Consider the following 25,440-nt stretch of genomic DNA (forward strand, 5'->3'; position numbering starts at 1 on the left):
CTTCCATGCCAAGTTCCCAACCTTATTTGGAGGCTCAACTAGGACTTCGATAGAAAAACCATAATTATTATGTTTTGTCCGTACAAACAAGAATAAATCCCAAAAGAAGCATAGCTTGAGCGTGCCTCTTCTATTAAAAATATAATAATCTCATACATTTCTCACGTCTTAATATCGTTGTTAAGTTTGATTACAGAAAACACATCCAAGGCTCTCGCCGTAGATTAGCTCGAGACTAGCCTGCATGTTGTTCAATTTTCCTTTCCAGTCCATTTTTATCAGCCCCCACAACCTTGTCAATCTCCTTGCCATTCTTTGTAAAGTAGAAGGTAGGAGCACTGCTGATATTCCAGCTTGAAGCAACTTCCCTTGCCTCGTCTATGTCAACTTTCAAGAAAACGACTTTCGGGTACTTTGCAGCTAAACTTGTGAAAATGGGAGAAATCATACGACATGGCCCACACCATGTTGCCGTGAAGTACAAGATTGCAAGGCGAGAAGTTTTTGATGCAGCATTCAGTTTGGGATCTAGTTCCCTAGCAGAATGAATGCCTATAACCTGCACTGTTCATATAAAAAATAAAAAACCATGGTAAGGTGACCTAGAGACACCATTCTCCTTGAAACACCATAAAAATGACAAGTATATCTAAAAAATTTATCAAGTTATCTCCTCCACTCAGAAAGTTACAAGAGATATCCTAGTCTCTTTTGACTCTTCAATAACTATAGTGATCAAAAACATAACAAATGACTATCATTAACTCTTTTAGATAAACATTCTTAAGAGCAAGCAACGGCCTTTCTATGTTCACATATTTCACTGCTCCTGGTTCTGCCCTAACAACGTTACTATGATTATTCTCTCACCCTTCACTGTACTTGATCGTATGCATGACAAATATGCATAAGTTATTGAGTGCTGGACATCAAAAACTAATGAAAAATACACTAAAACACACACAATTACAGCAATACACTAAATGACGGACGAACTACAACACTTGACACATACATAAACCAAACACAAGAACAGAAATGACATAAGAAGACTGGAGACATCTGGAAAAAGAGCAAGTCTGTTCACTGTTAGCATTCTTTTATGCTATTTAATTAATCACTTAAAGAAAAAGGCCTTGATTACCCATGAATTTCTTCTTCCTGGTTGTACCAATACAAACCACCCCCTCACCCAACAAAGAAGAAGAAATAAATGCCCTAAACTACGCAGGGACGTGTGGTATTTCAAAAAAGGTAGGACTGACCCAGAAGTGCTTAATCTAAACACTGGCTAGATAAGTACTGGGCACTGAGTAACAATACCAAACTATCATCCGCAGAGGAATGATTCCGGGAATAGATATTCCAATGTCTAAAAGCGTGAACGCCATATAGTGAAATCATGTTAGATTTAGCATCACTTGATCCAAAATGAAAATTTTGTCTGATGCACTGCTGGATTGCTTGTGTGTGCATGCGCACAATGCAGACGAGACAGAAGAGAATAGAAACCATACCTTCATTCAGAGCATATAAGGCTTCTCTTTCCTGCATTGTATCAAGGGTATTTCAGTACACAGCAATCAAATACAAACAAACTATAATTTAGAAAACCATGCGGAATAAGAGAAAGCAGTGTTGGTTGTATAGCATCAGTTTCTATAATAACGGCCAAAGAAGTCGAAGCACTCGTGAGCATACATGAGATAAATCTGCTATTGAACTTATGTTATTTATACTCAAATGCCCGTATTACAAACCATAATATATCTTTAACTCTATTTATGTTATAATATACATGAGATAATAAATCAAAGTGGTAAGTCAAATCAACTTTGTTGATTAATATTGCTGAATAGTGAAATCATGTTAGATTTAGCATCATTTGATCCAAAATGAAAATTTTGTCTGAAGCACTGCTGGATTGCTTGTGTGTGCACGCGCACAATGCAGACGAGACAGGAGAATAGAAACCCATACCTTCATTCAGAGCATATAAGGCTTCTCTTTCCTGCATTGTATCAAGGGTATTTCAGAACACAGCAATCAAATACAAACAAACCATAATTTAGAAAACCATGCGGAATAAGAGAAAGCAGTGTTGGTTGTATAGCATCAGTTTCTATAATAACGGCCAAAGAAGTCGAAGCACTCGTGAGCATACATGAGATAAATCTGCTATTGAACTTATGTTATTTATACTCAAATGCCCGTATTACAAACCATAATATATCTTTAACTCTATTTATGTTATAATATACATGAGATAATAAATCAAAGTGGTAAGTCAAATCAACTTTGTTGATTAATATTGCTGATCTTACTAGCATTTGCTTGTTCTATAAACAAGTATCTAGAAAAATTTCATGAAATCATAAATAGAAAAATGTAGATAAAAATCAATAATTTATACGAATAGAGGATAGACAGCCATATTAAATGATGCAAAAAGATTATAAACTAATTTCAAGTTTGTCTTAACATTGTTTTATTTGTGATATTAGATTGCTAATTTTTCAAATTAATATAAGCTATAACTTGTTCTAAAAAGCTCATAAATCATTTAAGAGTAGCTGTGATTTTTTTTACTAAACTTGTCAACTGTCATGTATTAGCTTAAAAAAAGCATTATGCATCATAAACACAAACTTTCAGATAAAAAACAAATGTAGGTCAACAAAAAAAGTACAACTATTAGATTTTTTTAAGGGAAAAAAACTCATTAGGGTTCAGCTTCTCGTTTTCTTTCATGTTTAGCTTTCCTTATCTCCTTTTTTTTTCTGCAGGCGTTCATATTTTATATGATGCTCTTTAATTTTGTGCTCATTAGGTTCAACCTGTGAATTTAATTATACTATCAGAAAACATTTACTGTACCAACTCATGATACAGAACGGTAGATTACCTTTTTCAACACTGAACCAATCTCGTCATCATAATTCAACTTTGATGCCATTTGCATATCACTTGCTGCTTGTTCCCGTTGGCCTAACATGGCTCTGGCCATAACTCATGCTTTATATTTTTTTTACAGAGTTTGGATTGATCTAATGAATAAAATTCACCTCTGTAAGTCATGTTTTTCCAATGGGATAAATACAGACATATAACAACTGATTAATCTAAAATCTTAAAACTTTTTCAACTACCTATACAAAATAGGTTGTGGAAAGGACTCAGCCACAGACTTACTGCCAGAGCAGCATCAGTATCACGAATTGCAGTATGAGGTTTCTTTACTTTAACGAAGACACTAGCTGGAAAAATAAAAAGCATCTTAAGACATTGAGAAAACAATAAAATAATAGGGTAGGCCAGGCATCAAATGAGAACTGAAAATTGGATTTCAAATTAGATAAACATATTATTTTGTAAAAAAGAAAACCTACCTCGCGTGGCATATAATATAGCTGAAATTGGATTCAACATGATGGCTTATGTTAAATGATCTATGGCTTCATCCAGGTTACCTAGAAAGTAAGACAAAACTTGGCAAGGAATACCATGGGATAAATCTTAAACAAAAAATATAATTGCAAAGGCCTATGGTATACCTTCAAAAATTGCATCCATAGCTTTTGTCTTTTCATTTTGAGCAGCATCCCGCTTTTCTTCTGTAACTTCAACTACAGGACCTTCCATTTGTAATCATAAAACATGTTTGCTTAGCCAATGTTTAAGACATTATAAAAGCCTATGTACCAATTAAATGTGAGTGGTTGAACTCAATAGACACTTTCCATTACCTTTTATAGAGGATCATTATCAGGTTTCACAACATCAGTATTATCCAATTTAATATCAGACTCGACAATATCATCATCATCATCTTCAATTGGTCTTTTGGAATTATAGCATTCCCTAAAGTCAGACATGCTAATATCACTTTTCTCCTGCATAAGAGCATGCTTCTATCAGCACATAACTATTTTCATATGAACAAGTAAAAGGAAAATTAACCTTCAAGCTATAAAAAAAAATCTTAAAAAAAAGGCTCGATAGTCATAATAAAAAAGAATGAGTACTAGTGATCTCTCTTTTGTGCCAAGTAAGTTATGGACATATGAACTCATAATCCACAAGGTTAGAGTCCAAAACCCAGAAGCACTATTTCTACCAGAGAATCAAACAACATAGAAAAAAAAATACTAAAGAAGAAGACATTCTTTATGAAATAAAAGACAATGTGATATTTTAGAGTGAAAATCACAGGAAAAGGAAGAGATTAATGAAATGTTTCAACTATAGAATCCTTCACTTTCTCTTTTTTAATAACTCCATATATTATCATTTACAGCTCAATATTTCATTAATTAGGAGAAATTTTTGTAGTACATTAATAAGTTTATATATATTCTGTTCAAAAATTGTAACTTTTCTCTTTTTTTCCTCATTTGTTTCCATTTTAAGAAATGATCATTAGAAAATGGAAAAGACTCCTCATCTTCCCAGTAAATTAGTATAGAAAACCATCTTTTAAAATACTTCAACAGTATACAATTGCAAGAAATGAAGTTACAGCTTATTTCCTGTGACAACAATATAAGTCCAAATCCTATGGAATCAAAAGATTTCTGCGTTATTACATAACCCAGAAGCAAAAGCATGTTAAAAAAAATAAAAAATTTATAAACTAGAAGTGAAAGAACCATGCCTTACCGGTTTTTTGTCTAGAGGAACTCGAGCACCTAGGCTGCAAACACGACAAAATAAACCAAAAAACTAATAAATCATTAAGACAAGAAACAAAAAATACTAAGATGATTAGAGAGATAGAGGTGGGAAATTCATACCTTTGAAGAAAACAAGAGATGGGGAGTGAAGAATTAAAGGGCAACTTGCACTAATCAATAAAGTGTTTGAGTTCTGTTATTTTAGCGGCACCCATAATCCATTTGAAATAATATTATATGCTTCTCTTTCTTTTTATTCTTTATCGATGGAGAATTTAGAAAGCGAGTGAGCATTTAGAACCTTTTACTGCTTTTGTTTTTGAAATGTTTCATGTTAGTGGAAAACAACAAACAGATCTTCTAACTATTTCTTGATTCTCAATTCAGTTCTTGATAAGACCTTTCTTTTTCTCAATTCAGTTCTTGATAAGACCTTTTTTTATTTTAAAAATATTTTTATTTCTTTCTTTATTTTCAATTTATTTTTTTATTTTTTTCAAATCATTTTAATATAATAATATAAAAAATAATTTTTTAAAAATAAAAAAATATTATTTTAATATATTTTTAATTAAAAAATACTTTAAAAAATAACTAACATTGTACTTTTAAATATCTCCTAAATTACATTGTTATAAATTAGGGGATTAGATTGGGTTGCCTTGGGTTTAAATTAATTTGGATCCATATTATTTTTGGATTTGGATCATCAAAGCACTTAATCCTAACTCTAATTCTAACTTATCAGGTCATCAGGTTCAGTAGGTTTCAGAATTTTTTTTCTTTTTTTTCTAAAAAGAAAATATTTTATAAGTTTATATATATATATACATGTGCCATAGCTATATACATTGTGATTTGTAAATACATCATAGATTTATATATGATAAGTAATTAAATTTAATAAAACAAAGATTTCATTAATTATAAGTTATTATTATATTGTTTAGCAAATCTTAAATATAGACTCATAAATGAGTATATATACATCTAGCAATGATTTTTTGTTTTTTTTTTCAAAAAAAAAAAGAAATTATTGGATTTAAATAGAGAAATCTAAGAAGTTAATCATGATGGAACATAATTCTTTTTTAAATTATCATAGTACTTGATATATAAAAGAATTTAGAAATACATAGAAAGTAAGTAATTTAACTAACGAGAAAATCACATTGAGTCTCTTATAGTATGATTGTTTTTTTATTTGAAAAATTTATGTTTTTTGATTAGTACTTAAAAGTGCATTTTTATCATGGTTTTATATCATCATTTTGCACTTGAAGTATCAATAACTCCTTAACTAAAATATGTTTTATAAGAATGTATCTAATAATATAAGATACCTATAATTTGTGATAAATGTCTATTTTTAATGCAGGCCTATCAAATAAATGAAAGGATTGATTGATGACATAGAGAACTTAAATTGCAAGGATAAAGAGATGGCCAAACTTAGAAAAGAGATGTCGGTGCAATCCAAACCGGAACACTGTTCGGTAAATGGGTCATATCTGGAGCTATATATATCAGATTTAGGTCCAATTTATATGGATAGAAAGGTAAGACATAGGCCTACAACTTTCATATGGAGCCCAAGATCTAAAAAGGCCATTATAAAGTCCAAATTGTAGCAACAACAAAGAAGCCCGAATCTGTCTTCCAGCCCGAGCACTGTTCGGTATTTTAGCCATATCTGGAGTTCTAGAAGTCCAAATGAGCTGAATGTTTTACACAAGAAAGATGAGACAATTCCATACAACTTTCATGTTTGCAACTGGCTCCAATTGTGACGTTATCAATGACGTTTTGGGCAGACAAGAGAAGATAAGGATTGTCACCAAGTCAAAAGTTGGCCACCCACTTATCAATTAGTCATCAAATCAATAGTTCCCAATTTTGGCCTATAAAAGGAGGCATTTGCCATGCATTTAGGCATCTTGGTTTCCAGATCAAGATCCACTTATCACTTTCTCTCTTTGTATTTTTTGTAATGTTTATGCTTTACTTTCATTAATATCAAGTTTATGCCTTTTTTCATTCCTAATCAAGCTAAGCTAAAATTTCAAATCATGTAAAATTCTAAGGAACAGAATACCCATTTTTACGTTTTACGGGCATAATTTCTTTCTTTCCACGATATTTTCTCTCCCCGTGAGTAAAAAAACCCCAAATATTGTTTAACCAAATTAGTTTTTCTAATCATTTCTCTTATTTGGATCTACTTGCCTCAAGATTATATTTACTAGATTGTTTTTATTATTATTATTATTATTAATATAGATATCCGAGTTAGTTTACATGTATTTTAACTAATCTCACGAGTCCTAAAATAAATAATCATGTAAACCTTCAATGGTCTTGAGATTTGTAAAATTCAAACTAATAACTTTTAAAAAGTAAATTTAGAATCTAACCAGTTAAAATATACCTCTTAAAATTAGATTAATTATTTGATTGTGCGGATTTTGGGTGGGATTTTGCTTGCTTTACTAGATAGGCACGTGGAAAGAGGAGCAGTGGCATGGTTGCTCTAGTAGTGGTAGCCATTTATTTAAAAAAAAATAAAAAGTAACTTAATTGATCAGATTTTAAATTTATTCCCTAATAGTTATGAGTTTGAATTCCCTTAGGATAATTGAAGGTTTATATAATTGTTAACTTCAAGACCCGTAGAGTTAATCAAAAAATATATAAGTTGATCTGGATAACAAAAAGAAAAACTCTTGAATACTCCTTGCATCAAAGAGTTCGATCTAGTAAAAATTCTAATGGAAAACTCTAGTTAGGGTTTCATGGAGTGATAATTTTTGTTGTTTTAACATGGTATAGATTTTTTAGTCATTAATTAAAATAAAATAATAATTTTGTAAATAATACTAATTTTTTTATTGATTCTTTTAGCAGATGGAAAGTGTTATACATTTTATAAACTATAAGATATAAATTGTAATTTTTTAAAATAAAAAACAAAATAAAATAAAACAAGAGGACTCAAAGTAATTTTCCATAAATGCATATACTTTGTTGGAGACTATTACAATTATTGCTTTAACAAAGTAGAAAAAAAGACATTTATATATCAGGGTTCTTATATGCTCTAATTTTTTAAATAGATTTGGATTTGATTCATATTTGTCACCTTTATTATAAAATCTATAATTAATCCCATTTTATGATGGGTATTGCTTTTTAATCTATAATAATTTATCATAAAATCACAAACATCTAAGAAAAAAGAAATTCAAGAAGCTAATCATGATATATAAAACATAATTATGAAAATATAATAGTTTATATGTAAAAGGATATAGAAAGATACAGGAAACAAATAGCCTAATTAATGGAAAAGTAATTACATATTAATGTTCATGTAGCCGTATCTAGGAAATACATAAAAAGTCTAAAAAAATTAAGAGGGTAAAAGGTTATTTCTCCTTATTAATATACTTGGGATTTTATAAATTAAAAGGTTTATATAATACTCTATCCACCATTTATCCTACCTGTTATCATAAATCAATTTAATTGTACTCAAGACTTTCATGTTATTTTACTTTTTAATTATATTGAATTTTAGGTTGAAAACACTACACTCATCACCCTAACTTGATAGCCAAATCTTAGCATGACTTTATTCCTTCTACGTCATTGTGAGATGATAAATAATAATTACAACTAATAGCTAATCTTAGCTATGGAGTAGCAAAGCTTTGTCATAATTGAATTTTCAAAAATAGTGATAGAATATAGTTTATATATAATAATAATAAATAAATAAATCATTCTATGTCTTTTTGACACCCTCCATTGCAGCCCACAAGAGGATGACTTATGGTGAGTTAGGCCCCATTGAGTTCGTGGTGATTTAGATATCAATATCATAGGAGAGCCATCTCGATCGACTATAGCCTAATATCCTTTTTCAATTTTCGGCAATGAAAAAGGGCAAAGCCAAAGGGCCAAGACACGGCAACAATATGTTCAAATGAGGATCTTGTTATGTTTTTGTATTTTAAAAAATAAATTTTATTTATTTTTTATTTTAAATAGGTATTTTTTTTGTGTTTCTAAATTATCTTGATGTGTTAGTATCAAAAATAATATTTAATAAATAAAAAATAGTATTTTAATACATTTCTAAAAAAAATATTTTAAAAATAAATAAATACCACGCTCCCAAATACTTCACTTAATTGCGTAGCCGCTACATATCTAGCAAGCCGATCAGCACATGCAGTACCCACTATGTATACATGCTGCATGGTACATGACCTCCCATGGCCTTTAACCTAGTTGGTGAAGTGAATTTCGTGCCATACCTTGGCCACCAAAACAAGTGAATCCTGATGAAGCCATGCAGCAGGTATATACATCACCATCTTCCTTGATTCTTGGGAAGATTGCGGCTCCTGCTGGATCAGTAGGACAAACAAAGCTGCGGTGAAAATGGTTTCTCGTTCGGCATCTTCTGGATTCTTCATTTGCTAACAATGGCGTCAAATCGCTATAGTGCAGTCCCATCCGAAATTGACCGGCAGCAAGTGGCCACGCCGTCCCAAAAGGGTACCTCTCCTTGGCCATAAATTTAATGGTTGAAATTCGAAATGATCAAAATATCCCGCACGCTAGCAGTTGAAATTAAGCTGATTGTAACAGATGTCGATGCATGTTGAGAAAAGGCGGTAATGGTCGGCTAAAATATGAAAAAGCTAAAACGAAGGAAAATCTCTTCCTCTTTGGCTCATCAGATAACGCGTGGTCTTGAACCTCTTCCCCATTAGAAAAGAAAAGACAAATCTTATCAGAATACAATGTGGAAGATTGCAGCTTGCAGTTGCTGATTTAATGATGAACCTCTCCAGTTGCTCTTTGGACACCTACTGGAAAAATGCACTGCTCCATTGAAATGTAGAGCTAGAAATAAAGAGACGAAAATATAGAGATATCTTCCACTATGAGAAATGCTACTTATACAGCATAATGGAAGCTAAGACAAGTTACAAGTGGTCTAGGGTTGTCGTCGGATTAAAACATTTATCATAAACAAAATTTACCAAATTTCTACTAATAATAAGAACCATATATCTAAAGTAAAGATTCTATCTCCTTAAAAGAATTGAGCTTACAACTTAGAACAGAAAATAGACGTTGAAGATCACTCTTTCTTATACTTCGGTTTCAATCCCTTCGGTCAGAGTCTCCCGCCTCTTATACTTCGGTTTCAATCCCTTCGGTAAGAGTCCCCGGCCCGTTTTCACTGCTAGTTGCTGGCTGGGAGAGGGAAAGAGCTAGAGAAATTCATAGATAAACTTGCACCATCACATCCATGGGAACCACTCTCGGGAGACTTCTTGCTTACATTATATGGCGAAGTTTGCGTCACCCTGCATGCACCCACAGAATATCATTTCAGCATGAAACTCAAGTACCAGCACCAAAGTGACAAAAAAAAGATGAAAAAAACTCTATTATTAGGTAGAATCATATCCTAAAAGCATGATTTCTCATTTTCCCCCCATGATATCCTCAATGACCATGTCTTTTCTTTCACATCGTTTCAAATTATCTTTTCTGCCAACATTGCCCCTTGGGGTTTGACGGCCATCAAAAGCATTTTATTTTTTTAATAGTTCTCTGATCAAGACGAGCCTTTAACATCTGATGGAAAACTGAGTCAAGTTATTGCCATAGATTGAAGTCACAGCTACAAACCTTTCCTTGCGCTTTTCCAGAAACCGAGCCAACGATGCTTTACGAGCCTGAGGTACAGCCACTGCAAAGAGAGAAGCGGTTTTCCATCATAATACTATCAATTTATCATAAACATACTCAATAATTGTATGAAACATAGATTTTAAAAGTAAAGCATGGACAAAGCCAACAATGTCATACCTGCTGGAACAAGCGTGGCAGAAGTAGGCCCTGGTGAATTAAGGGGTTTGGGGGGTTCTGTTAGTTTAACAGAAGAAGCTAAAGATACTACTGGCTTAACTGTTGCTAAATCGTTGGTGTTACTAGAGGTCACAGATATAGGGCTAGGAATGCATGAGATTGGAGCTGTAGTGTTGCTTTTGTTCCCAGAAAAAATATCGCCGACAGGTGGTCTACGAATTGGTGCCTGTGCTTGAGGCGTAGAGATTGGCTTGTTCGGCGTTCCAGAAGACCCACCGTTTCCAGCCAAGAACATAATGGCCTGAGCCTGGATAGACAGTAAATTATTAATGAAATAAGTAAATAAATAAATAATAATAATAATAATAACCCCCCTCCGCTGGAGATAAAAAAAAAAAAAACTTTGAAGATTCAAAAGGCTCTGAAGTGGATAGATACCTTCTCAGGAGAAACATCATCATACACGCACACTGAACCAGCATAGAATATGGTCAACTGAGCGGGTGCTCCAGAGGATTTAGTACCATCCCTACAAAACAGATTCAAGTTTAACTCTCCAGTTCCGGCCATGACTAGGGGATTATTGAATAAAACAGCACGTAGGAAAAAGAAACAGACTTTGAGATACCTAAGATCAGTGGTGCCAATGATCGAACTCGGAGTGGGAAGAGCAGATGGAGGGGTTATGACTGGAACTCCTCCCAGAGGTTTTGGGACTATTGAAGTAGAAAGCATATTATGTCCTGTGGGAGGAAAATGGGACTGCAGGATGGGGGAGCTCATAGAAACGGTGATTGTTTGATTTTGTTGGCCGGAGATTGAGAACATCCTCGTATCCTGTGGCCGATTAACAGAGTAGGCATCGAACTGCTGTGTACCATAGGTTGTCACAGGATAATGGTTTCCAGCTTGTTTATCAATAGCCATGTTTTTCTACAATTTGTAGAAGGAAGGCAATGGTCAAACAATCAGCAAAACAAAATAAAAACATATATTGATCCTTTCACCACTTCATATCCATTTACTCGGAAGAAGGGAATACAAGTGGTCTTTATACCCTGAAGTAGGGAATTAGCAACAAACCTGAACCAAGCCAGAGTATGTTTTCTGGTTAGAATCAAAAGCATCAGCAGTTGAAATAGACATAAGGCCAGAGGAAGATGCTACGGGATCATGAACAGCCTTTCTTGGTTTATCGTCCAGAGAAGACTTGAATGACAAGAATTGAGGAATGGCAGAAACCTTGTTCGAAAAAGACCACTGCATCCCTGAACCTCTCATGGCTACTGCAACACCAAAGAAATTTGGCAAAGATGTCCTATTAGCTGTGTTAATGATTGTAACCTCCAATTAAACTTAAGATCTAATCTGATAAAATAAATAAAATATATTTTAAACACTCAAAACCAAGAACCGAATAAAAAATTGCCAGCCACTGTTCATTGAAGGAGAACAGTAGATTACATTAACAATATGGCTATAAAGAATCTTGATATAATCAAAGAGAAATCGTATGCGGGCGAGGTTGAAAAATATTATTGAAACTTTTTACACAGAAACAACTATAGACAGGCACACGACACAGAGTACACACATGAATAAACCATAATTTAAATCCAATAATTAAGCATCTAAAGGGAATTGTTTAATGATACCTTTCAATAAAGACTGTGAAAGAGAAGAATTGATGATCTCACGAGCTTGCATTCAAAGTAGAAAAAAAACCATGAAGCCTCTAAAAAATTCAAAACCATGGGCTACAACATTTAAGCCTCATGCCCCATGTTACATCTGCGATTATTTTAATAAGCAAGTTGGTTGCATCTGGGCAAGCACTACTGCTTATCAGAATAAGCACATTTTAAAGTTTTAAAAACCAAAAAAAAAACATTTTAATCCCCCCTGATACGGACATATTTCAATCACATTGTATCTGTCTGCCACTACCATTCAAAAACACAATTTTTTTTGATACGGACATATTTCAATCACATTGTACCTGTCTGCCACTACCATTCAAAAAAAAAAAATTTATATTTTTTTAAGGCAAAACTGAAAGATGATCCTTTATATTATTACATTTAACAGCTCATGTGCATGTTACCAAAAACATTATCTTATTCTTATTTTCTTACCCCAACACAACCAAACTTGAAAAGTCAAGAAAGTAAACTGAATATGATAATAATAATAATAATAATAATAATAATAGAAAAGCCATGTTTCAACAACCAAGTCTCCATCTCCAAGCAATACAGGAACGCCATTCAATTTGACCCCCCGACCTGACCCACAAGTGAAACATACCGCCCATACCAAGTTAGCACTCACTACAAGTTAATGGAGAAAAATCAGATTCCAAGGCCACCTTTGGGAAAAAGAAAAAAAGAGCAGATGTAAATTAAACGCCTGAGTACTTATGACTTTAATATTCCTATATTAAAAATAAAAAAACACCACTTATGACTTTAATATTCCTATATTAAAAAAAAAAAAAAAACACCTCCCTCCCTTTAAAGTGATTGTACCATTCGCTTCTAACATTTGTACCATGTGCCCTAAACTTTTAATTTTTATTAGTTTCACCACGAGGTTTCTTCTTGAAGGAAGAAAAAGCATGTGCTTCGCCCTCGTTTGACTCCTCAGAAATCTAAAATAAAAGAAAACAAACCCCAAAAATTTAAAAAAAAAAAAAACGAAAAGAAAAGGGTTAATTGTAGCTTCACCTCCACATATAACTAGTTCTCCAAGGAAAGAGAAGAAACGCCAAACCCATCTCGACATAGAACTCAAGAAACCAAATAAACGCACACCGAGATAGGAAAGATAAGAATTAGGTCGAAAAGAAGAGAAAAACACTCCTTCTCTCTTTCATTTTCTCTATTTATGAGCAACCACGAGAGCAAACTCAAGAATCACAATATATCCAACAAAAAAAAAAAGAATATAAGGATATTGCTTATGGTTATTTAGATAAAAATATCAGTGCACGACACCAGGTTGGATATAATTTCGAATAAAAAAGAAAAGAACGAATTCAACAAAAAGAGACATGAAACTATGGTAGCCTACCAGAATCCTTGTTGGGAGTCTCAGTGGTCGCTTCTTTGATTGTAAGAGGATTATTTATCGTACCCAAACCTAAGAAATCTCTCTCCATCACTGAGCCAAAAACAGAGAACTTACACAACTTTCCTTCAATTCAAACCAAACAATTAATTCTCTTAACTACAAAGAAGAACACACGAAAGAAATATGATGTTTGCTTGCTTCTTTAAGCAGAGAAAGCAAAGCAGGGAGAGAAAGACAAAAGAGTAACAGATGGGGACACAGACTGGTTTTTTATGGCAACTTTGAGTGTCAGAAATAGAATGGTTTTTTTTTTTTTTTTACTATCAAATCAGTTTCTTGCTTTGGATCAACTTTCAAAGCTGTCACCAATTTCTGAAGGACTTGCTAAGTCAGTCCTATAACTTATAGAACCGGTTTGTTTTAGCGCTGCCGTGCTGTTTTAAAAATTAAAAAAGATTTGTTATTTTTTAATTTTTATGAATCATATATTGATATTAAAAATACACTTTAAAAATATTATTTTAATATATTTATAAAAAAACACTTTAATATTATAATGTCAAACATTACCATATTCAAATTTTGAATTAATCCTATTTTAGAATCTTTCAAGATTTTTTTCAGTAGATATTAAATAGCTTGACAAGTGTGACATTTTATAAATACCCTTGAATTCAAAGATAATAAATTAATTAATTTTCATTTAATCCTAACTTAGCATTCACAATTAAGCTCCATAAATTCATATTAATATTGGATAAGGATTTGAGTATATTATCCCTTTGTTTTATTTCTATTGGCTCTTGAATTAAAGAAATGGATATAATTAGGGTAGATTAAGATTAATATAATCTATCTAAGGGACATAATCCATTAATATTTGTAAGAAAGACTCCAATTCATTCTTATTTTGAAAGCCTTGCCCATAACATATATGGATTGAATAATTCAATTCAACACCATCATATTTATATTTAACTATTATATTATTGTATGAAAATTAAATTTTAATATAAATTTTAATTATTTTATAACTATCAAATTAGTAAGCACAACTTCTTAATTTTTTAAATATGATTTCAACATCAAAATTAAATGAATATTACAAGACTATGCTCACACATTTTATATTTATATATATATATATGATAATAGTTTTAATTAATTTTAAAAAATCAATTTATTCGGCACAACTTCTTAAATAAATTACAATTTCACATTTTAGTTGAAGGACTAACTAGCAAGACTTGGAGTTCGGATGTCGGGATTGATAAGACATTGAAAAATAGTATAGTGATTTGCATTTCTTGTAACTTTACGCTTCACAGAAGATCTAGGCCGTTGATCAAAGATTCCTTTCTACAGTAGGGAAATTAAGTTCCATTGGGACCACCTGGTGTTGCCGGTGAGACGTCACCTGCGTAACCAAAGTCATATTGGCTGCTTTGAGTAACACGTGGCTGGCTCCTGATTTATTTTAGCTCTTGTAATTAGTTGTTTGTGACTTTGAAATATCAATTCACGAGAAACATTTTTTAAGAAAATATAATTTCAAGAAGAATCTTTTGTTTCCTACCCTTTTTTTTAGTACTAGGTTATGTTATCCTTAACAGGTGACACGGGGATCTTCTCAAGGCGCAATAAGATTACACCACGTGGCTATATTGTTAAACTGTGCATGGGCTTCATGTCGGTGTATGAGGAAGTCGTTTGGGCTATATGGTTAAAAAAATTGGATTAATTTAAAGAAATTAAGAATTGAATTGTGGGGATATTAATTTAACTAATTTAGTTAGCAGTAATCGCTTTTGTGAATTCTAATTAGCCTTTTTGGAACAAGATTTCCAAACAAATATATATATATATATATATATGCGTTAAAAAAATCAGATAAATTTATAAATTGTTTATATATATGGTAAATATATGAGAAATTATACATTATCATGTCAATCTATTAGATTTTAAATCGGAGTCGAGTTAACTAACTTAAAAAAAAATTACTTATTAGAGTATTACCTAACTATGTTCGTTAATTTTTTTGATCTTCTATACCATAATTGCACTAACGGATTTCCTTGATAATGTATAGGTTGTGTGGATCAAAATAAGACAACAAGGTGACACTTCATTATCTACCATTGTAAACCTCAAAGCATGCTGTGTATGAGACATCTCGGAAAGGTTATCTAGTTATCACTTTATAATTATAATTACAAATTATATAAAAAATAATAACTCTTATACAAGATAAATTGTGGCCTCCCTCGTAAACTAAACGTGGTGGGTCACAATTTTTTTAAAAGTTTTATACAAAAATCAAGAGCTAAAAAAAAAAATTATCAAATTCATGTCGTGTATAATAGATGATATATATCATCTTGAATGGAGAAGTTGATGAAATAATTCTAAAAATATCAAAGATGAGTGATATCAAGTCGTGACAAAAGTTTTACATTTCTTATTAAAAAAAAAACTCATTCTTATAAAAGATATATTGTAGCCTCCCTCTAAAACTTTTATGGACTATCACTATTAATTTTTTAAATCTTATACAAAAATTGAGGAAGTGAAAGAAAGAGCAATGAAAAATAAAAAAGAAAAAAGAAAAGATCGTCAAAGATATGTCTTGTCTTAACTAATGACACATGCTGTCTTGGAATAGAAAGGCTACCAAAGCTATTTTGGAGACATCAAAGATAGATGGTATTGGGTCTCGAAAGAAGCCACATGCTTCATCTAAACACGGCGGCTTCCTCACATGCTAGCACGTACTAGCCTTTTTTTAAATTCGATTCCTCATCATATTTTTGTTTTTTCATTTAATCCCTATTAATTAATAACTTTTTTTTTATTTGGTCCCTTATTCTTGTATAGCTTTTTATTTTGATCCCAAATTTCATCTCACTCGAACCTAATGCAAGTTTAAACAAGGAGAAAGAAGGGATGGGGAATGAAAAAGATAAATCTTAATATAGTATAGCAGGAGACTAACCTCGATATTCATGCTTCGCCGCACAATCAAACTATTTTTTATGTAAACAATGATGTTCAGGTTCTAAAACAAGATAAAAAACATTAAAAATTAGTCATAATAAATTTGTAATCACACTAATTAGGGTTAAACCAATCCACAATGTATCCTCGAACTTACGACCCAGATCATGTGATTGGAATAACATAATAAAAAAAACTAAAGAAAATTATGAAACACTTTTTTGCTATAAAAAAAAATTATATTCACTTTTTAAACTCGTAATCTGAGTCAATAAACCTAAAGTACTTCATCTGGAAAAACCATAAAATTCAATTATTAATTAATTATATATTGAATGATAAAATTGTGAAAAAGAATTTTAATTATACAAAATGATTTTAAAAAATAGCAATTAAAGAAACAAAGATAAAAATAAAAATAAAAAATAAATTTTATATTTAATTGAATGGTGAAATTGAAAAAAATCAATTTAGTAAAAGAACCAAAAATAAAAAGAATGAGGCTCATAGTTAACATAAAAAATTAAAAACAATTGTATAATTAAAGAATAAAATTAAAAAAAATAATAACTTTTACAAAAAGATAGAAACAAATTACAAACCAAAATAATAAGGATCAAATTAAAGAACACAATACCAATAATTTCAATTGAATGATAAAATTAAAAATCAATAAAACTTTTACAAAAGGATCAAGGTAAAAAGTTAAAAATCCAAAGAACAAGGACTAAATTAGAGAATATAATATTTGATAAATTATGATTTAATGATAAAATTGAAAATAAATAAAACCTCTATAAAAATGAGAAATCAAAAGAATATAGATTAGAGTTGAAAAACCAATAACAAATAGAGCCCAACTATAATTTTCAGAGGAGGAAAAGGAGAGAAAAAAAAAGATAAAAGATTCAATAGTGATAAATCAGATACACATGTCATACTAATAGAAAAATAATACAACAAAAAAGTATTTTTGAATCCTAGAAGGTATCGCCCGAATGGCTTATGTGCCGCAAGTATTTTTGAATCCTAGAAGGTATCGCATGCGTAGCCCGAATGGCTTAGGTGCCTCTCATGCATCACCAGGTATGCCACACAAACATATCTTTTTTTCTAGCTAAATAAAAAAGTTTTTATAAGCTGACTTTTTAATAAAAAAATTATTGTGAAAAAATAAAAACACCTCTAAACTCAGGCTTAATTTTTTTTGGAGTATTTTCATGGTTTTATTGTGTATTTTAATTGTTTATTATTTTTTATGTTTGATCAAATATCAAATTACCCCTCAACTTAAATTCTCAATGAAAAAACATTATGAAAATATAAAAATACCCCTTCCTTAACATCAAGTTTAGTATTTTTTTTCTTTCAAAGATATTCTAGTTATTTTACTATATAATTAAAATAGAAAAATATTTATTTATTTCTAGTCAATTTAAAAAGAGTCAATTTAAAAAGGAAAAATAAACCATACAAAAAGAATTTAATATCATTGAAAGCAAAGATAAATTGTTTTGGACTGAGAAACCAAAATCTTATTACATTATTCTAGTAAATATAGCTAATGAGTTGAGAGCTACAGTAATCTTTCAATACCAATTAGGTTTTGTTAATGTGCAGATGTTTAGTTAATTTTCTGTTTCATCCATGCTCATCATTTGTTTTTTCTATTTTTCTTCCTTTTCTGCAGTAAATATATAAATCCCCGGTTAGGTTTTTTCTAAATTTTTCTTTAATTAGATTTTAAACAGTTAGTCCGCGCATCACAAGGGCTTATTCTATTTTAAACAGTTAGTCCGCGCATCACAATGGCTTATTCTCCTTCTTTTTTTTTTTCTTTTTTTTTTTTTAATCTTGCATCCCCATTTATTAAGCTAAAAACCAGAACCACATAAATCCTCCAAATGCCCTATAATAATAATAATAATAATAATAATCCCATAACCTCTCTTGAAAAATAAAGCATATTTGTTCATCATAAAATATGTTCTGCACAAGGAGAATAAAAGGATGGCAGTAGATACTTGGTCATGATGCATAATCCGTCAAGAATAATAATAAATATGATGCAAACTTAAAACAATCATTCAATCAATAATTAATAATACTAAAAAAAGCCCCTCTAAACAAATTTTAATTATATATTAATTAACCAGAGAAGAAGAGTTTATAATTGATTTCTCCACTTTAGCATCATTTAATATGTAATTAAAATATTCTAAATGTACATGCATGGAACAGAAAGAGAAAATAAAATAAAATAATAAAATAAAATAATCAATTATTATCCCCAGCTTGTTTTAGCTCCCTGGGTGAAGAATGATTGGATTATATGTTCAATTAAAAAAAATAGAAATTTTGTGCTGCATGTATTTTAAGGAAACTTGATCATAATTATATCTAAACTACTATTTAAAATACTTCCAACAAATAAATAATGTTAGTCATATGTTGATTTCCCACCTAACCCAGTCATGGAATATTATCATGAAACGTTATGGAGTAAAATTGAAGAGCTTAATTATAACAAATAATTAAATACAATAATAATTATTTTTGATTAAGGGATTTGTTTTTCATTGTAGTTCTAGATTGCTAATATAATAATTATTAAAAGTTAACATAATTATTAATTTTAATAACCTTTTAAAAGTTAATATAATTATTAATTTTAATGACCGTAAAATTAATTAAAATATATATAAACTGATTTAAATATTTACATTAATTAAAAATAAAAAAGCAATAACAGTCTTAATTAAAAGAAAAGTTTATCATTGACTTGAGAAAAAATTGAAGCCATCATGCTCTTTATGATCGGAGTTGCTTGGGCAATCAGCAGCAACGAAATTAATGAGAGCAAATTATTCTTCAGTCCTTGAGTTTAGAATGCAATTGTAACTTAATCTTTCGAGTTAAAAACATATATTTCTTTGACTTTTGTTAGCCTATTTTAATTTAAACACTTATTAATCTTTTTCCTCTCAACCTCGAATGTTCCGTTTAGTAATTTACTGGGTTGGTTTCCTCACTACATTATTACATATGATATTATTTTTTAAGTAAAATATTTAGGTGTTATTAGCATTGTTTTTTTAAAGAAATCCAATAACTTAGGTTAAAGTCGTCACTTACTAAATAAATTATCTTTATTTAAATCATATAAGTAAAAAAAAAAAGAGAGAGCAATGATAACAAACAAACAAGCATATAAATAAAAAACAATATTTAATTTTAAATCCGAATTAGGTACAAAAGTTGGTAGGTTTTTTATATCAATTTTATTATTATTTTTTTGAATTATATCATTAGACCTTTCCAATAGATCCATTAAAATACTTTTGAATTATTTAAATTGACTGAATTATATAAAAATATTTCTTACATACTTTTATTTTAAATCTAATTTTTATAATTATCAAGATTTATTTAATTATATTATACTAATTTTTATATGTTTTAATTTTAAATATAAATTAGATAAAAATTCGAGCTAAAAAGCTTTAAAATTAACTTTTTAGATTAGATTTAATTAAAATATCAAGTAATATTTCATATCCTAGATATTTTTTTGTTAGTTTAATATTATTTTTTTAATAATATATACAGGATGGCGTCTACTTGGATAAGAATCACATGAATAAAGTATAATTAGAGGTATTCTAGGATAAATATTTTGAAACGATCGAATTGACTTTCCAACTTGTTTAAGAAAAATGTAGCAATTTGTCTCGTTTGCAATTGGATTTTTTAAACATTATTTCGGAGATGTAGCAAAATAAAATATTCCATAAAAAGGACATTTTTTTTGGATCTTTCGGACAGGACAGAAAACGTTTGAACTTCAAGAAAAATAATTTCCTGACATTATTTACAGGTTCATTTATGAATATCCACGGACCAATTCATTTTTGTCTTCTCTTCCTCTTTCACACTGTTATCCCTAGATTCTATTTATAGTCATTAATCATATCTACCCTGTCTATTTTAGGTATGAAAACATGCAGCTTGCTGGCTCTGTATGAAATTCTAATTCAAAGCCAGGTTTAACAAATATTAATTGAAAATTAAAGGAACAATAGTGCAAATGAAACATATGTAGTCAAGAATACTGTAGCGATATAGATATTGATGTCACACCCACCTTCCTCTGGCCCTGTCGGTCCTATATATATATATATATATATTGTGGGTGGGTGCGAGGGCTGTATTGAATTTTTAATCCCATTTCTCATGCTCATGTGTTTTTTTGTTTGATAGAGGGCAGTGATTATTATTATTATTTAAAGTATTTTTTATTGAAGAAAAATATAAAAATAATTTTTTTTATTTTTAAAAAAATCATTTTTGATATAGCATATAAAAAATAATCTAAAAATATTAATTTAAAATAAAAATAAAAATAAAAATTTAATTTTTTTCAAAAACAAATAGTAACTCCAACTCATCAATTAACAAAGCTTAAAATGCAACTTTCAAGGTGTAGGTGTAAAATGGGTGAGCCGGATGCGCAGCACAATGTGATCGGTGTTGGGCATGACCAGGTTCTTTGATCCTATAATCCAGAGAATGCCATATTTTATTGTTGCATTTATAATCACGGAAGGTGCATTTCTCTACAATTTACTATTTATATAGAATATATATTAATTAAATCGATGGTAAGTTGACCATAATCTTAATCCTACAATAATTTCTTTGTTAGGAGAAAAAAATACTAAATAAATAAGGTTTCATTTTGGATCATAGTGATCATGAGTTACATCCTACAAAAAATTATAATCAAAATCATCTAACTCTATTTATCTTAAGTCAATTCTCTTTTAAAACAGAATCCACACCAACTATATTCTCCAAATTCAGCGTTTAATCTCATTAAGGGTAATGCTTTTACTAACAAACTTTGATTCATTATGAGTAAGTTATCAAGTTTTATAATCTTTTATCATGTATTTATAGTCTATGAATTTTTTAAGTTATCAAGTTTTATAATCTTTTATCCTATGAATTTTTTTTATCATTAGTTTCAATTTTCTATCATTTATATAAAAAAAATTATAATTTTTAGAAAATTCATTTATGATTTATTGACAAGTATGCTAAAAAATAGTATTTCAAGAATTTGAATTTAATCGCTATAAACTACGAGTATTATATCAATAAATAAATATAAATAACCAGGATTTTATTCCAATATCATGTTTGACAACTTGACAAAACAAAAAATATATGATAGAAAAATTTTCTTGTTTGTTGATAATTGTTTTACTTGTCAACAAGCTAATTAAAAATTTGAGAAATATTGAATTATTTTTCTTTACCATCCAATATAATATCAAAGATTCTTCCCTGTGATGAATAGATCCTTTCAATATTTATTATTATTGTCAATTTAGTTAAAATCTTTTAAAGAGTTATAAAATTAGGATCCCAAATCCAAAAAAAAAAGAATGTTTTAGTTGCAACAAATCTTGCAATATTGGGTTGGACAAAGCAACTCTAATTACAAATTGTATTTGAAATTGTAAAATTAAATTTATAAATAACATGATTTTAGAGAATTTGGATCAATATTTGGGTGGGTGATGTATGTATTCAAAAATTGATTATTTTAATTAAAAAGTTGAAGTATCATGATAAAATAATTGTTGAGTATTTTTTGAACTACACGAGGCAACTTTAGAGTTGTTAAATGATATTAAATTATTAAAAATATTATTAGAAATAACAAATAAAAAAAAGTTAAAAATGATAGTTCTCTGTCGGATCCTGTCTCTTATAAAAATACTTTCAAACTATCAATCATTTAACGTAATTTTCTTCTATAATATAAAAACACTACACTATAATTTTTTAATTCACTATAAAAAGTTAGAAATGAAGCTCAAGAAGATATCAGTTTAAAAAAACAAATAATATTAAAATTATATGTTTTTAAAGAATTTGAATTATATATAAATAGTACTTTGCCTTACAATGATATTATTAATTTAAGTATCAAGTGGAACCCATGTAATTTTTTTAAAATATATTATTTTATAAATTTAACAAATTATAAATTTATCATTTTTTATTCATATTTGCATATAAGATAATGATCTTTCTTGATAGATCCGCGCACTGGTAAAAGAAGAGAGGTGGAGGTAAGAATAGGGAGTTGTGTTCTCTCTAGCCTAGAGAAGTAACCATCATTGATTTTTATTTTTATTTTATTTTATTTTATTTGTATTAAATCAATGAAATACGACTCTCCACTCTTATTTCGGCACGTCGTTTTCATTTTCATCTTCAAAAAACCATCGGACATGTAAAGCGACGACGCGTTAATTTGTACACTCGACTCAGCCACCACTCAATCAGAACTCCTTTTCACCAGCAACACCCCCTCTCTCATTCTACTCGCTTTCCTTGTAATTAACATATATATATATATATATATATATATATATTTGCTGATCATGTGGTCCTGATTTTATATCTATATCTTCTATTTTAATTTTTAATTTTCTAGTCTTTCAGTCGTAATCAATCAAGTTGAAAATGGCACAAGATTCTGCAGCGTGTGGCACTAGCTTTAATTAGATTTAAAAAAAAAATATGTGGCACTAGCTTTAATTAGATTTAAAATAAAATAAAATAAAATAAATTCACATTTATATTGAGACAAGAGTGCATGTGGATGCCACGATAAAAAAGCAAGCGCCGAACGCCATTGTCCATTAAAAACAATAGAGGCTGAGAAAAATTGTCCCTACTTTTGATTTATTAGAAAGGGATCTGGGGTCGCATGTCAAGAATGGCCGACTAGGGCTTGTATTTTTCTGCTAACAATGGCTAATATTGCAAGGATCATGGAGTGCCAAGCAAAACCCCCACGTTCTACATGCTATATGTGAGAGTTTTGTATTCCTTTGTGCGCCTACCTGTCACAATAAATAATGTCAAAGCTAGTTTATTTTCTCTCGATGAATGATGGTTTGTATTTATATTTATATTTATATTTATATGTGTGTGTTCTTGAGAGTCTCCTCCACGACAAGAACTCAGCTTTCTCCCAAGTTTTTATATTGCATGTGTGATTTTAATATTGGATATTTTATGTGTTGGTTAGAAAGGTAGATGATTTTTCTTTTCATATTGATATTTTAGATTTAAATTCAAATTTGTTTATCTTAAGATAATGAGATCCTTTTATATATTATAATGAGTGGGATATCACATATACTTATCTAGTTTTCAAGATCAATAACCTATTTGTTTTTATGTTATAAATTTTTTTTTTAAAAAAATATTTTTTATTATATTTTTTACTTCAAATTAATTTTTACATATTTTCAAATCGTTTTAATATGCTAATATCAGAAATAAATTTAACAAATAAATAAAAATATTACCCTAATAATTTTTTTAAAAATTTTTAAAAATTAATCATAATCATAATAACAAACAAGCATTGAATATATCAACTCTACATGTTAGGTTAGCTATGAATCACATTTAATGTATATTTGGTATTGCATTTTCAATTGTATTTAGATGTGTTTTAAGATAATATATTTTTTAAATGTTTAGATGTGTTTTAAGATAATATATTTTTTTTAAATATCAAATTGATATTTTTTAAATGTTTTTTTATAATTTTGATATAATAATATTAAAAATTACAAAAAATCATCAGCAATACGTGTTTAGCACCCCCACACAAAAAAAAAAGAAAAAAAGAAGAAGAAGATAATTGCATTCCCCTTAATGGAGCTCTGCCTCTAATTATCAAAATGAATGCAGGCATGGAATGATTTTTTTTTCCTTTGCAAAAAACAGAGATTGAGGTAAGCAAAAAATCTTCTATTTATGGAAGTGGTAATGGTAATGATGGTGATAATATTATTTGATTTAATAAATATTTATATGTGAATTTATATATATTTAAATAATTTACTATATTTATAATTTTTAATATATATCTAGAATAATTGTGTATTTTTTTTCTAATACTATTATAAATAACTTTGTTTGATAAATAAAAAATATATTAAAAAATAATATATGTAAATAGTTTTGGCCTTTGGTTAGCATGAAATAGGGCTGGCAATAAATTAAAAAAAAAATCCCAAGAACCAAGGTTTAATTGAACTTTGGAAGTTGGAAGTGGTCCAAGTTTACAGCTATCCACTACTCTCTTTTTTCTTTTTTTATTATTATCCTCTTGAAACCTTTTTACTACTCTCTTTTTTCTTTTTTTTTTTATTATCCTCTTGAAATCTTTTTTTCTTAAAAAAAAAACATTATTCTATTGAAACTTGTACTGAAAATCGGTAATCATATGTCTACATCACTTTTTTTTTTTTTGTTGTATGTTACTAAGAAGACTACATTGTACTTCACCAATAATTCACACATCATGATATAAAATAGCATATGATCATTTATACGTTATTTAGGACATGCACTTCAAGCCCACTTCTAAGCCCAGCACGCATCAATACCTCTCAACTTCTAAGCCCTTTAACATCCTACCGTTATGTAGACTGGACTGGGTCCGCTCTTCGTTCCGTTACAAGTTAGATCAAAATTTTATAACTGTATTAGAAAAAATATAAATTTTGTTGTTATTTTCAATGCAATAAAATATTTAAAATAAAAACATATAAAATTAATTGAACCAAAAAGATAAGTTGATGCAACTTATTTGCCGAGTTTTTAAACCTGATTTGGTAGTCCACCCAGTCCAATTTCAGGATTTTGTTAAGGTGACTAGGTTTTGATCGAATCATTAAATCACCTAGATTAACTTTAATTTTTTTAA

At 29.5% G+C, this 25,440-nt stretch overlaps 1 protein-coding gene, 1 long non-coding RNA gene and 1 pseudogene across 6 annotated transcripts; all 3 read right to left on the reverse strand.

Moving 5' to 3' along the window:
• Positions 1–45: 45 nt before the first annotated feature.
• LOC105135823 (TPR repeat-containing thioredoxin TDX-like) lies at positions 46–3,642 on the reverse strand (annotated as a pseudogene).
• Positions 3,643–3,752: 110 nt separating this feature from the next.
• LOC105135814 (uncharacterized) lies at positions 3,753–4,976 on the reverse strand. 2 transcript variants are annotated; one of them, XR_844254.1, is made up of 3 exons: positions 4,794–4,976; positions 4,660–4,693; positions 3,753–3,925 (listed from the first exon to the last, which is right to left on the reverse strand). It is a non-coding gene; the product is annotated as an uncharacterized LOC105135814 (long non-coding RNA). The 2 variants fall into 2 exon arrangements; XR_844253.1 differs by having other exon boundaries at positions 4,655–4,693.
• A 4,620-nt stretch (positions 4,977–9,596) lies between these two features.
• Positions 9,597–13,917, reverse strand: LOC105135819 (protein TIFY 6B-like). Of its 4 annotated transcripts, none has more exons than XM_011040880.1 (8): positions 13,638–13,917; positions 11,649–11,851; positions 11,194–11,498; positions 11,004–11,094; positions 10,566–10,872; positions 10,386–10,446; positions 9,926–10,057; positions 9,597–9,878 (listed from the first exon to the last, which is right to left on the reverse strand). In XM_011040880.1, the coding sequence occupies exons 1-7, from the start codon at positions 13,723–13,725 to the stop codon at positions 9,934–9,936; spliced, it is 1,179 nt and encodes a 392-aa protein (XP_011039182.1). In that variant the 5' UTR covers positions 13,726–13,917; the 3' UTR covers positions 9,597–9,878; positions 9,926–9,933. The 4 variants fall into 4 exon arrangements, with proteins under 4 accessions (XP_011039182.1, XP_011039183.1, XP_011039184.1 ...); XM_011040881.1 differs by having other exon boundaries at positions 9,597–9,872; positions 9,916–10,057; XM_011040882.1 differs by having other exon boundaries at positions 9,597–9,858; positions 9,902–10,057.
• Between the last annotated feature and the right edge of the window lie 11,523 nt (positions 13,918–25,440).

The sequence above is a fragment of the Populus euphratica genome, unplaced genomic scaffold, assembly GCF_000495115.2.
Source record: "Populus euphratica unplaced genomic scaffold, PopEup_1.0 scaffold221.1, whole genome shotgun sequence".
In the NCBI taxonomy this organism is placed as follows: Eukaryota; Viridiplantae; Streptophyta; class Magnoliopsida; order Malpighiales; family Salicaceae; genus Populus; species Populus euphratica.